Source organism: Salvelinus alpinus, chromosome 23 (assembly GCF_045679555.1).
Source record: "Salvelinus alpinus chromosome 23, SLU_Salpinus.1, whole genome shotgun sequence".
Classification (NCBI taxonomy): Eukaryota; Metazoa; Chordata; class Actinopteri; order Salmoniformes; family Salmonidae; genus Salvelinus; species Salvelinus alpinus.
In genome coordinates this window covers 16104599-16119648 of record NC_092108.1, presented here as the reverse complement: position 1 = coordinate 16119648, position 15050 = coordinate 16104599, and the positions used below count along the sequence as shown (strand labels likewise).

At 44.6% G+C, this 15050-nt stretch overlaps 1 protein-coding gene across 5 annotated transcripts in view; it reads left to right on the top strand.

Annotated features, from left to right (window-relative positions):
• Window positions 1-15050, top strand: part of LOC139550357 (CUGBP Elav-like family member 5) — a 96107-nt gene that overhangs the window by 21560 nt on the left and 59497 nt on the right. For all 5 annotated transcript variants that reach the window (XM_071361218.1, XM_071361217.1, XM_071361216.1 and 2 more), the window contains exon 3: window positions 7733-7781. In XM_071361218.1, coding sequence (XP_071217319.1) covers window positions 7733-7781 — 49 coding nt within the window. The remainder of the gene's footprint in view (window positions 1-7732; window positions 7782-15050) is intronic.

Here is a 15050-nt window from a genome sequence, read left to right as displayed (position 1 = left end):
TCTTTCAAAAGGCACACGGTATAGCTGTTTTAGAGACACCTGGTGCCTTTTCAGCATGCGTGCAATAGTCGGCAAACTTATGGCTTCCACATTGTTGAACATTTCGTCATTGTCCAATATGTGTTGTAGAATTTCTGTAAGGCAAATATAATTTCTAGCCTGAACCAAATTGACCACAGCCCGCTCTTGTTGGTCAGTCAGAATTTTGCCTCTGCCTCCCCTATTTGGCCTAGTCTCAATTCTGCAGGGAAAATTACAGTAAGAACACATTTAGTCACATCACCTACTCTGTGGTACACATTGGCATGCAGTATACAGTCATTTGACAATTGAGAGTAGCCTAATGTTTAGTGCATGCTGAAGACTTACCAGTTCTCATTGCGGAAAGTTCTGATGATTGAGGCCATGGTTGATCTTCTGAGGTTTGGTTGAATCATTGTACCTGCCTCAGTCATTGTCATGTCATGATTTATGACATGGTCTACAACTATTGCTCGGATTTCATTGGACACTCTTTGCTGTTGCTGCCACTGTCTTGGTCCGTGGCCTTGTCCTCTACCACGTTCCCCCACACCTCTCAAACCAGGCCCACGACCACCTCTCAGAAGGGGTCCCCTGCCATTCCTTTGACCACTGCGTATTCCTTGTCTTCCTCCTCCCACTGCTTGACCTCTATTGTGACCTGGATCACCTGCCGACTCCATGTTATTATTATATTGTTGTAGGTGGATACCACTCATTTCACTATATACTCGTACCACAATGTGAACTCAATCATCAGTAACGAGTTGGCAGTATTGGAAAAGCAATTACAAGGGCCTGCATACATACACTCACCAGCCACATTATTAGGTACACCTGCATGTTAACGCAAATAGCCTGCTCTTTCGAACAGCTGATCATGTGGCTGCCTGCAACTCAATATATAAAGTATATACTGTAGAGTAGAGAGCTTTATTTGTTGTTCGACCAAACATTAGAACGGCAAGATGCGTAATCTAAGCAACTTTGACCGTGGTATGATTGTTGATGCCACACATGGTGATTCCAGCATCTCAGAAACAGCTGCCCTCCTGGGATTGTTACTCACTACAGTCTCTAGAGTTTACAGAGAATGGTGTGATAAACAAAACACATTCAGTGAGCGGCAGTTCTGTGGGCAAAAACACCTTGTAAATAAGAGGGGTCAGGGGAGACTGTCCAGACTCATTCAAGCTAACAGAAAGGCCACACATGGTGTGCAGAAGGGCATCTCTTTATGTACAACACCGTGAATAATTCAGGCTGTTGTGGAGGCAAAAGGGGGTCCTACCCAGTACTAAATAGGTGTACCTAATAAAGTGTACAGTAATGTCAAATCTGAAAACATGGTCTGGAAAAGTGGTACATGGAACCATAGAAACAGTGTCTGATAAAGAATGATGATGAAATATTACATCCATAGATAATGTAGTCCAATTGATTCAAGTTCCACAGTAATTGGGTCAATGGATCTCATTATCCTGAAACTTTCATGATATTTGTGGCGGCAGGTAGCCTAGTGGTTAGAGCATTGGACTAGGTAAAAAGTCGTTCTTCCCCTGAACAAGGCAGTTTAACCCACTGTTCCTAGGCCGTCATTGTAAATAAGAATTTGTTCTTAACTGATTTGCCTAGTTAAATAAAATTAACATGGAATGTTGTTTGTCAGTTTCCATAAAAGTATGCCTTAAGAGTAATGCAACAGTTACTATCATTTTGAGCAGTTGTATCAATTGATAGTTAGATCATTGTAATGAAATGAATAGACAGTCATCTCAGATGCAATGTGTGAATTGCATTTTGAAATGGTAATACTTTGATGTTAAGTTGTGTCATTTTGAACAGGTGATTTTAGTTAAATGAACAAATTATCAGAGCTTTATGTGTACTGTATCCAAGCAATTGGAAAAAGTATTAGAGTTTTGAAGAATTTGCATTTTAATCATCGGTTGTGAGTTTTGTGTCTAGAGTTTTGAAAAATGACATCAAGGTTCTGAAATTTGTGCCAAAGTCATTGTAAAAAACTATAATTGAATTCAGATCTAAATTGTGATATTGACATGCAATATCCATATCGCAAGAGGCTGTGATTTTTTCCTTTCTTTGACACTCCGTTAATACAACAAAAACTAGACCACAGTACCTACTCCATGAGATGCGCTAGACTCCTTCATTCACTCTCTACATGCACAGAGGATGCTGACCAATCACAAGCGGGCTCGCTAACTCTCTGCATGGCGTGAACATTCTGGCCAATCGCCAGCGTCCCTGCTTAGAGCGTGCAGTTAGATGCTGGTGAGGAGAGAAAGGGCTTTACCTAAGACAGTACAGTAGGAGGAACTCTGGGGCTTTACCTCAGTGTGTCGGAAACGTGAGGGCTGCTAGTGCCAATGAAAACGTCCATTTGGTGTCAAGGAAGGATTTTCAGTGGTGTGGCAGTTGTTCGGCTACAACCGAACCGATGTCAACCAAATGCAAGTGTTGTGCAAAAGGTGCCTCAGAGTTGTGGCGACAACAAGGGGCAATACGACAAATGTATTCAACCATTTGAAGAACAACCGACAGCAGAAAAGCCCCTCGGCCACAACCGGCCATCTACGTTAAACAGGCATTGATTGCCCATGCGTTTTCAAGTGTAACGCCCTACGAAGACACATCCCATGCGTTTTCAAGTGTAACGCCCTACGAAGACACATCCCATGCGTTTTCAAGTGTAACGCCCTACGAAGACACATCCCATGCGTTTTCAAGTGTAACGCCCTACGAAGACACATCCCATGCGTTTTCAAGTGTAACGCCCTACGAAGACACATCCCATGCGTTTTCAAGTGTAACGCCCTACGAAGACACATCCCATGCGTTTTCAAGTGTAACGCCCTACGAAGACACATCCCATGCGTTTTCAAGTGTAACGCCCTACGAAGACACATCCCATGCGTTTTCAAGTGTAACGCCCTACGAAGACACATCCCATGCGTTTTCAAGTGTAACGCCCTACGAAGACACATCCCATGCGTTTTCAAGTGTAACGCCCTACGAAGACACATCCCATGCGTTTTCAAGTGTAACGCCCTACGAAGACACATCCCATGCGTTTTCAAGTGTAACGCCCTACGAAGACACATCCCATGCGTTTTCAAGTGTAACGCCCTACGAAGACACATCCTGCAGACACAGAAATCCCAGAGGCTATCAGCTATCACAAAGCCAAAGACATGGTTCCTATTTACACTGTCAGCAAAGTCAGCTTCAACAAGATGATAAATAAGCTGGTTGGGAGATACAGATTCCATCTCGCACATATCTCTCCCAAGTCGCCATCCCAAAACTGTAAAACACAATTAGTTGAAACATGTCGTGTTGAGACAGCAAAGTTTTGCAATGTGTTGCAACAGAGGACAGACTATTTTTACGCGCTTCAGCATTCTGCGGTCTCGTTCTGTGAGCTTGTGTGGCCTACCACTTCGCGACTGAGCCGTTGTTGCTCCTAGACGTTAACACATCACAATAACAGCACTTAGAGTTAACCGGGGCAGCTCTAGCAGGGCAGACATTATACGAACTGTCTTGTTGGAAAGGTGGCATCCTATGACGGTGCCACGTTAATAGTCACTGAGCTCTTCAGTAAGGCCGTTCTACTGCCAATGTTTGTATATGAAGATTGCATGTGTGCTCGATTTTGTGGCTGAAATTGCCGAATCCACTAATTTGAAGGGGTGTCCACATACTTTTGTATATATAGTGTATGTTTGTTCATATGTAGGTGTAATAATCCTATTTTATCATATGTACTGTATAACAATGTTGTAAAATATTAGTTTAATTTGGTTTTGTATTCAGTTAGCACAGTATGTATTAATTCATATGACCTGATGTTAGAAGTGATGTTCTGTACCCTGACAGCTGTTGTTACCAAGTCTGACGGAATTACCAAGTTTTCACCCAAGTGTTTGAAATTCGTAATTCATAATTGCAGTTGCAGTATCTGTCCCAGCCCTAGTGTGTGTGTGTGTCCCCGGTGTGTGCATGTGTGTCCCCGGTGTGTGCATGTGTGTGTTCGGTGTGTGTATCCTGTGTGTGCATGTGTGTGTCCGGTGTGCCCAGTGTGTGTATGTGTGTTGGATGTGACAGAGCCACTCCCCCCTCATGTTGATGGCCATGACCTTCTCTGTCACTAGTCCCCCCCCCCCCTCTCTCTCTCTCTTTCACTTTCACTTTCTCTCTCTCTCTCTCTCTCTCTCTCTCTCTCTCTCTCTCTCTCTCTCTCTCTCTCTCTCTCTCTCTCTCTCTCTCTCTCTCTCTCTCTCTCTCTCTCTCTCTCCCTCTATTTCTCTCTCTCGTTCTCTCTCTCTGTCTCTGTCTCTGTCTCTGTCTCTGTCTCTGTCTCTGTCTCTGTCTCTGTCTTAGTCTGTATCTGTCACTTTCCAAGAACACATTAATACTTTGTAGCTGTACACACACACACACGTACACAGGGCCGGATTACCAAACGGGCACGCAAGGCACGTGTACCGAGGTCCTCTACCTCCAGGGGTCCCCCAACCCAGGAAATTGTTTAGAATTGCAGGAAATTAGCTTTAAAACGGCAAAATGTTCTCTCACCCTCATGGCCAAAATGTGTAGAATAGCAGGACATTAGCTTTAAAACGGCAAAATGTTCTCTCACCCTCATGGCCAAAATGTGTAGAATAGCAGGACATTTGCTTTAAAACGGCAAAATGTTCTCTCACCCTCATGGCCAAAATGTGTAGAAAAGCAGGACATTAGCTTTAAAACGGCAAAATGTTCTCTCACCCTCATGGCCAAAATGTGTAGAATAGCAGGACATTTGCTTTAAAAATGATACATTTCCGCTCAGTCTCATGGAAAATTGTGAACAAAATCATGAGGTGAGCAATGAAACAGAAGAAAAAAATCTCTGCTCCATTCCAAAAAGTGTAGAATTGCAGGAAATTAGCAACATTATTCTCTTAGCCTCATGACAAAAATGTGTAGAAAAGCATTATAAAACAGAATATTTTTCTCTCTGTACCACGGCAAAATGTGTTGAAGTGGAGTAAGTTAGCTGATTTCACCCCCCCCCAAAAGTCAGTATGTCTGGCCCTGCATAAACACACACTTAAACACAGGCATGTTTACTGTGTCTATCTACTCTATTTATTTTGGTGAGAGCATGTTATCTTGCTAGGAGAAAGGTTCTCTGAAGTCCTGCAGCAGCAGCAGACCCATCGCTGGAAGAATCAGTCCACATCTATTATTTAACTAAGTTAAATTTGAAATATTAAGGTCCCAAAGGGCTGTAGATCAGCTTCACAACAACTGGGTTTGCAGTAGGCTGCTCACAGTTAAACACACAGCTAATACATGAAGCCCATGATGCAGACAACAAACAACTTGTTGTCTGCATCATGGGTACAGGGTTTACTGCAAATACGTTTAATTCACATATCTGTTTTTGCATGTGATTTTCATTTGTTTTAGTTAGTGTCACAGTATTGCTTCCATCCCTGCTAGCCATTTCACACCTGTTACGTTAGCAACAGCTACTCTTTTGGGGAGTCTACTTTACACACAGAAGACGATACAAAGTGTGTGTGAGTTTGTGTGATGTTCATGTGTGTGTGCATGTGTGTGTCGTAGGCTAGTTGGTATCTAAGGGCTGTGCTGTCTGTAGGTCTACAGTGTAATGTGTGTATGTCATGTGTGTGTGTGTAATGTGTTTGTGTAATGTGTGTGTGTGTGTGTGTAATGTGTGTGTGTATGCTTCCACACTACTGTCTCCATTTGCTTTGGCTCAGAGCTGTCTCTCCATATCACAGCTGGGCATGTTCTTATGGCAGAGATGCCTGACTGGAGAATCTCTTTTGGCAGCCGTGTCATTCTCATGCCAACATACACACACACCTACCAAGCAAGTGTTTTCTCATGCACACAAACAAGCTCTCGCCCACACAGAGACACATTCACACAGTCACACAAACACTCTCTCTCAGTAAACAGACAGGCCTCTCTCCTCACCCCCACAGCTCTCTCCTCATCCTCGCAGCTCTTTCCTCACCCCCGCAGCTCTCTCCTCACAGTTCTCTCCTCACCCTCACAGCTCTCACCTCACCCTCACAGCTCTCTTCTCACCATCACAGCTCTCTCCTCACCCCCACAGCTCTTTCCTCACCCTCACAGCTCTCTCCTCACCCTCACAGCTCTCTCTTCACTCTCACAGCTCTCTGCTCACCCACACAGCTCTCTCCTCACAGCTCTCTCCTCACCCTCAAAGCTCTCTGCTCACCCACACAGCTCTCTCATCACCCTCACAGCTCTCTCCTCACCCTCACAGCTCTCTGCTCACCCTCACAGCTCTCTCCTCCCTCTCACATAACTTTCACTTTGCCCTCAAAGCTCTTACCTCACCCTCACTGATGTCTCCTCACCCTGACAGTGTTCTGTATGAATATAAACAACATAGCTAACCCTACTTCACTTCCTGTGACTATAACTAGGAAGAGGAACATGGTCGTGTGTGATTTAACAGTGTGAAAGAACAAACAGAACACACTCAACAGGGAAACCTCCATCGCCTGGGGTCCTCCTCCATTTTGCTACATCAACATATTCTCCATACTCAGTTCCATATGTATGAATCTGAGATACGTTAGGGGGAGTTGCTTCATATTGGGGTAATGATTGGTCCCTACCAATCTAGTGGAAGATTAGAGGCTTGAATGAAAGAGAGAAGTAAACAGAAAGGATGATAGAGAGAAGCAGGTAGATAGGAGATGGGGAAGAAGCAGAGTGATGGTTAATAGAGATACGTAGAGGAATGGAGGTATAGCAATGGAACGATCCACTAAAAAGATAGAGGGAGGAATGAAAGAATTGGAAGAGGTAAGGATAGAGAAAAAATCAAATAGTACAAAAAGAGAAGAAGAGGGTGGGTGGGGGTAGATAGCTACTCCCCACACCTCCAAGCTACTCCCTTCTTTCCTCTCTCCCTTCCTCCGTGCCTCCCTACCACTCATAACCGTAGCGTGAAATGACCCCCTGCCTCCTAATAACGCTGTACAGAGCAATCAATAGCACCTCCGCAGTGGAACAAGTTAAAGTCTCAGTACACATGAACGAAGGCAGCTGGTATTGTCATGGCTGACCTTCTCAGGCGTGGGTCACCTATTGATTATACCAGCAAGGAGGATACACACCCACACACTGATTTATACTGCTACATACAGGGTGAAGGGCTGTGTCTAAACGGTACCCTATTGCCCATATAGTAGTGAACTACGCAGAGCCTTATGTGGGATGTTGCTGCTCAGAGACTGGTGTTGTGCTCATTGTGCTGTATTTTACTCAGTGAGTTTAAAGATTCAATTTGTAACATTACAATTGTGAAGAGTGTCTGTGTTATCTCCACACTACGAGATTACCCACCTCTCTCCTTCTCTTTCTGTCTCATTCCTCGTACTCTGCTCTCTCTCTCTCTCTCTCTCTCTCTCTCTCTCTCTCTCTCTCTCTCTCTCTCTCGCTCTCTCTCTCTCTATCCCTCTCTCTCTCGCTCTCGCTCCCTCTCACTCTGCTCTCTCTCTCCTCTCACTCTGCTCTCTCTCCCTCTCTCTCTCTCTCCCTCCCCCCTCTCTCTCTCTCTCTCCCGCTCTCTCACTCGCTCACTCTCTCTCTCTCTCTCCCTCTCCCTCTCCCGCTCTCTCTCTCTCTGCAGATGACTCGTCCCATCCAAGTGAAACCAGCTGACAGTGAGTGTCGTGGAGGTACTTATCTTTTATTTTCACTATCTCTCTCGTTCTCTGTTATAAGATGAGCTCCCATTTCCGTCTCTGTCCCTTTCATGTTCCATCTTTGTAGCTTATTCTTATTCTTACTCCTTCTCTTTCTCATTCTAGCCTGGCATTGGAATTCCTATGAATGTGTGTGTGTGTGTGTGTGTGTGTGTGTGTGTGTGTGTGTGTGTGTGTGTGTGTGTGTGTGTGTGTGTGTGTGTGTGTGTGTGTGTGTGTGTGTGTGTGTGTGTGTGTGTGTGTGTGTGCGTGCGTGCGTGCGTGCGTGCGTGCGTGCGTGCGTGTATTGTCAGGAGGCAGGGTGTAAATGTTTTCTAACCCAGTCCACCACATCAGCTGATAATAGTGTCTCTGTCTCTGCTGTTCTTGGCCCCTGCCCAACAGTCGATTTTCTGCCCCAGTTTCCCTTACACCAGGCCTCTCTTCTGTTCAGTGTGTGCATGTGTGTGTATATAGAAAAAAAAAGAAATATAGCCAAACATACAGTACACTTTGTCATATACCTCTCTCTGTAATCTCGCCGTGAATTGTACATATTCGTTATAAAGAAACCACCACAGGGATGTTGTTGACATATAGAATGGTCCTGCTGCAGTCATTAGTGGTCTCTGTGGATGGCCTGGCACTTTATTACAGCCATAAAACAAACCCTCATTTTCTACTCCTATTGATTCCTGTCTCTGTTCTGTGTTCACCCCCACCACACAATGATATGTAGTCCAGGCCCTGTATCTATTCACAAAGTGTCTCAGCATGGGAGTGCTGATCGAGACACTCTGTGAATACGGGCCCTGGAGTGAATGGAACACATTTTCTATGCTAACCTGGTTCAGATCTGCATCTGTATATTCATACGTATGGCATAACAAAGACAATTAGAGCAGTAGATTGGTAGAAGATGATAGAAACACCAGCCGAACACAGAACTCAGCTCCACAGCCTATCAGAGCCCAGAGACAGGTTGTCAAGGGCAACAGTTGCTTCCCCCATGATTTTGTATTATACTTACTTAACCCCTATTTTACCAGTTAAGTTGACTGAGAAAACATTCCCATTTACATCAACAACCTGGGGAATAGTTACTTGGACGCTGGGGATGATTAGGTGACCATAATGGTATGGGGGCCAGATTTTCACAATTCCATAGCATATAAATCCTATCTGGAAATAAACACACACACACACATGCACGCATGCATGCATGCACGCAACACCCACACACAAATATACTTATTGTCACGTTCGTCGTAGTGAGGAGACCAAGGCGCAGCGTGATGTGAATACATTCTTCTTTAATAAAACGAAGAACACTTAAACAAACTAACAAAAACAACAAAACGAACGTGAAGCTATAATAACAGAGTGCTGCCATGCAACTACACATAGACAACTACCCACACAGACAGGTGGGAAAAGGCAACCTAAGTATGGTTCTCAATCAGAGACAATGATAGACAGCTGCCTCTGATTGAGAACCACACCCGGCCAAACACACAGAAATACAAATCATAGAAAAAAGAACATAGAATGCCCACCCAAATCAAGCATAAAAAGCTCTCTACGGTCAGGGCGTGACACTTATAAACAATGTGGCTTAGGATCGAGAAGCTTCAGGAAAGGGTTTATGCAGAGAGCAGTCAATCAATCACCTAGCTAATTAACTCTGCCTCCAACAAGCCCTTTAAACTGTCATTTCAGACCTGGGTTCTCCAACCCTGTTCCTGGAAAGCTACCCTCCTGTAGGTTCTCTCTCCAACCCTGTTCCTGGAGAGCTACCCTCCTGTAGGTTCTCTCTCCAACCCTGTTCCTGGAGAGCAACCCTCCTGTAGGTTCTCTCTCCAACCCTGTTCCTGGAGAGCTACCCTCCTGTAGGTTCTCTCTCCAACCCTGTTCCTGGAGTGCTACCCTCCTGTAGGTTCTCTCTCCAACCCTGTTCCTGGAGTGCGACCCTCCTGTAGGTTCTCTCTCCAACCCTGTTCCTGGAGAGCAACCCTCCTGTAGGTTCTCTCTCCAACCCTGTTCCTGGAGTGCTACCCTCCTGTAGGTTCTCTCTCCAACCCTGTTCCTGGAGAGCGACCCTCCTGTAGGTTCTCTCTCCAACCCTGTTCCTGGAGTGCGACCCTCCTGTAGGTTCTCTCTCCAACCCTGTTCCTGGAGAGCTACCCTCCTGTAGGTTCTCTCTCCATCTAAATAAACATAAATATGGGTTGTATTTACAATGGTGTTTGTTCTTCACTGGGTGCCCTTTTCTTGTGGCAACAGGTCACACATCTTGCTGCTGTGATGGCACACTGTGGTATTTCACCCAATAGATATGAGATTTTATCAAAATGGGGTTTGTTTTTGAATTCTTTGTGGATCTGTGTAATCTAAAGGAAATATGTGTCTCTAATATGGTCATACATTGGGCAGGAGGTTAGGAAGTGCAGCTCAGTTTCCACCTCATTTTGTGGGCAGTGTGCCTGTCTTCTTTTGAGAGCCAGGTCTATCTATGGTGGTCTTTCTCAATAGCAAGGCTATGCTCCCTGAGTCTGTACATAGTCAAAGCTTTCCTTAAGTTTGGGTCAGTCTCAGTGGTCAAGTATTCTGCCACAGTGTACTCTCTGTTTAGGGCCAAATAGCATTCTAGTTTGCCCAGTTATTTTGTAAATTATCTTTTTGTTTTCTCATGATTTGGTTGGGTCTAATTGTGTTGCTGTCCTGGGGCTCTGTGAAGTCTGTTTGTGTTTGTGAACAGAGACCCAGGGCCAGCTTGCTTACGGGACTCTTCTCCAGGTTAATTTCTATGTAGGTGATGGCTTCGTTATGGAAGGTTTGGGAATTGCTTCCTTTTAGGTGGTTGTAGAATTTAACGGCTCTTTTCTGGATTTTTATAATTAGTGGGTATCCGCCTAATTCTGCTCTGAATGCATTATTTGGGGTGTTACGTTGTACACAGAGGATGTTTTTGCAGAATTCTCTCACTCCATCCAACAGTTATCCAGTATGACAACATCACTTCTCTCCCAAACAGGAAAGGCTATTCTGGCTCAGAGGGTCCTTGTGAATCCCACCATACATGAGTACACACAAAAGGACATTCGCAAGCTCACACACAAACACACATACACACACTCTGTACTGGGCCAAATCGAGTAGATGACATAATTATAGCCTGACCATCAGAATGCATGTGCACACATGGACACACACACACATGGACACACACACACATGGACACACACACACACATGGCTATAGGAATATATGTGTGTGTGTGTATTCATGCATGTGTTTGTGTGTGTGCAGTTGAAGTCTGAAGTTTACATACACCTTAGCCAAATACATTTTAACTCAGTTTTTCACAATTCCTGCCATTTAATCCAAATAAAAATTCCCTGTTTTAGGTCAGTTAGGATCACCACTTTATTTTAAGAATGTGAAATGTCAGAATAATAGTAGAGAGAATGATTTATTTCAGCTTTTATTTCTTTCACCACATTCCCAGTGGTTCAGAAGTTAAGATACACTCAATTAGTATTTGGTAGCATTGCCTTTACATTGTTTAACTTGGGTCAAACGTTTCGGGTAGCCTTCCACAAGCTTCCCACAATAAGTTGGGTGAATTCTGGCCCATTCCTCCTGACAGAGCTGGTGTAAATGAGTCAGGTTTGTAGGCCTCCTTGCTCGCAAATGCTTTTTCAGTTCTGCCCACAAATTTTCTATAGGATTGAGGTCAGGATTTTAAAAATGAATCTCTCCAGAAATAAGTATCTCACTGTTGCCGCTGTTATAGACCCCCCTCAGCTCCCAGCTGTGCCCTGGACACCATATGTGAATTGATTGCCCCCCATCTATCTTCAGAGTTCGTTCTGTTAGGTGACCTAAACTGGGATATGGTTAATACCCCGTCAGTCCTACAATCTAAGCTAGATGCCCTCAATCTCACGCAAATTATCAGGGAACCCACCAGGTAAAACCCTAAATTCGTAAACATGGGCACCCTCATAGATATTATCCTGACCAACTTAACCTCCAAATACCCCTCTGCTGTTTTCAATCAGTATCTCAGCAATCACTGCCTCATTGCCTGCATCCACTATGGGTCCGCAGTCAAACGAGCACCCCTCATCACTGTCAAATGCTCCCCTAAAACACTTCTGCCAGCAGGCCTATCTAATTGACCTGGCCTTGGTATCCTGGAAGGACATTGACCTCATCCCGTCAGTAGAGGATGCCTGGTCGTTCTTTAAAAGTAATTTCCTCACCATCTTAAATATGCATGCCCCTTTCAAAAAATGTAGAACTAAGAACAGATATAGCCCTTGGTTCATTCCAGACCTGACAGCCCTCGACCAGCACAAAAACTTCCTGTGGAGGACTGCACTAGCATCGAATAGTTCCCACGATATGCAACTTTTCAGGGAAGTCAGGAACCAATACACACAGTCAGTTAGGAAAGCAAAGACTAGCTTTTTCAAATGAAATTTGCATCCTGTAGCTCCATCTCCAAAAAGTTTTGGGACACTGTAAAGTCAATGAAGAATAAGAGCACCTCCTCCCAGCTGCCCACTGCACTAAGGCTAGGAAAGTCACCACCGATAAATCCATGATAATCGAGAATTTCAATAAGAATTTTTCTACGGCAGGCCAACAGCTCCGCCCCCCCCCCCCCCCCCCCCCACAGCTACTTGCCCAAGCCGCCCCAGCTTCTCCTTCACCCAAATCCAGATAGCAGATGTTCTGAAAGAGCTGCAAAACCTGGACCCGTACAAATCAGCTAGGCAATCTGGACCCTCTCTTTCTAAAATTATCCGCCGCCATTGTTGCAACCCCTATTACCAGTCTCTTCAACATCTCCTTCTTATTGTCCGAGATCCCTAAAGATTGGAAAGCTGCCGCGGTCATCCCCCTCTTCAAAGGGGGTGACACTCTAGACCCAAACTGTTACAGACCTATATCCATCGTGCCCTGCCTTTCTAAAGTCTTCGAAAGCCAAGTTAATAAACAGATCACTGACCAAACGATATCATAACCGCCATCGTTAAAAGACAGTACTGTGCAGCCGTCTTCGTCGACCTGGCCAAGGCTTTCGACTCTGTCAATCGCCGTATTCTTATCAGCAGACTCAACAGCCTTGGTTTCTCAAATGACTGCCTCACCTGGTTCACCAACTATTTCTCAGATAGAGTTCAGTGTGTCAAATCAGAAGGCCTGTTGTCCGAACCTCTGGCAGTATCTATGTAGGTACAACAGGGTTCAATTCTCGGGCCGACTCTTTTCTCTGTATATATCAACGATGTCGCTCTTGCTGCAGGTGATTCCCTAATCCACCTCTACGGAGACGACACCATTCTGTATACATCTGGCCCTTCTTTGGACACTGTGTTAACTAACCTCCAAACGGGCTTCAATGCCATACAACACTCCTTCCTTGGCCTCAAACTGCTCTTAAACGCTAGTACAACTAAATGCAGGCTTTTCAACCGATTGCAGCCCGCACCCGCCCGCCCGACTAGCATCACTACTCTGGACGGTTCCGACTTAGAATATGTGGACAACTACAAATACCTAGGTGTCTGGCTAGACTGTAAACTCTCCTTCCAGACTCATATTAAACATCTCCAATCCAAAATTAAATCTAGAATCGGCTTCCTATTTCGCAAACAAAGCCTCCTTCACTCACGTCGCCAAACATACCCTTGTAAAACTGACTATCCTACCGATCCTCGACTTTGGCGATGTCATTTACAAAATAGCCTCCAACACTCTACTCAGCAAACTAGATGCAGTCTATCACAGTGCCATCTATTTTGTCACCAAAGCCCCATATACCACCCACCACTGCGACCTGTATGCTCTAGTCGGCTGGCCCTCTCTGCATATTCGTTGCCAGACCCATTGGCTCCAGGTCATCTATTAGTCTTTGCTAGGTAAAGCTCCGCCTTATCTCAGCTCACTGGTCACGATAACAACACCTACCCGTAGCACGCACTCCAGCAGGTATATCTCAGTGGTCATCCCCAAAGCCAACACCTCCTTTGGCCGCCCTTCCTTCCAGTTCTCTGCTGCCAATGACTAGAACGAATTGCAAAAATCGCTGAAGTTGGAGACTTATATCTCCCTCACTAACTTTAAACATCAGCTATCTGAGCAGCTAACCGATTTGCGACCAAGCTTTAACTTCCTGACTGATGTCTTGAGATGTTGCTTCAATATAGCCACATAATTTTCCTCCCTCATGATGCCATCTACTTTGTGTGAAGTCCACCAGTTCCTCCTGCAGCAAAGCACCCCCACAACATGATGCTGCCACCCCGTGCTTCATGGTTGGGATGGTGTTCTTCGTCTTGCAAGCATCCCCCTTTTTCCTCCAAACATAACAATGGTCATTATGGCCAAACAGTTGTATTTTTGTTTCATCAGACCAGAGGACATTTATCCAAAAAGTGCGATCTTTGTCCGCATGTGCAGTTGCAAACCATAGTCTGGCTTTTTTATGGTGGTTTTCGAGCAGTGGCTTCTTCCTTGCTGAGCGGCCTTTCAGGTTATGTCGATATAGGACTGGTTTGACTGTGGATATAGATACTTTTGTACCAGTTTCCTCCAGCATCTTCACAAGGTCCTTTGCTGTTTTTCTTTGATGAATTTGCACTTTTCGCACCACAGTACGTTCATCTCTAGGAGACAGAACGCGTCTCCTTCTTGAGCAGTATGACGGCTGCATAGTCCCATGGTGTTTATACTTGCGTTCTATTGTTTGTACAGATGAATGTGGTACCTTCAGGCGTTTGGAAATTGCTCCCAGGATGAACCAGACTTGTGGAGGTCTACCATTTTTATTTTTACTTAGCTGATTTCTTTTGATTTTCCCATGATGTCAAACAAAGAGGCGCTGAGTTTGAAGGTAGGCCTTGAAATACATCCACAGGTAAACCTCCAATTTACTAAAATGATGTCAATTAGCCTATCAGAACTTCTAAAGCCATCATTTTCTGGAATTTTCCGAGCTGTTTAAAGGCACAGTCAACTTAGTGTTTGTAAACTTCTGACGCACTGGAACTGTGATACAGTGAATTATAAGTGAAATAATCTGTCTGTAAACAATTGTTGGAAAAATGACTTGTGTCATGCACAAAGTAGATGTCCTAACCGACTTGCCAAAACTATAGTTTTTTAACAAGAAATTTGTGGAGTGGTTGAAAAACAAGTTTTAATGACTCCAACCTACGTGTGTGTAAACTTCCGATTTCAACTGTATGT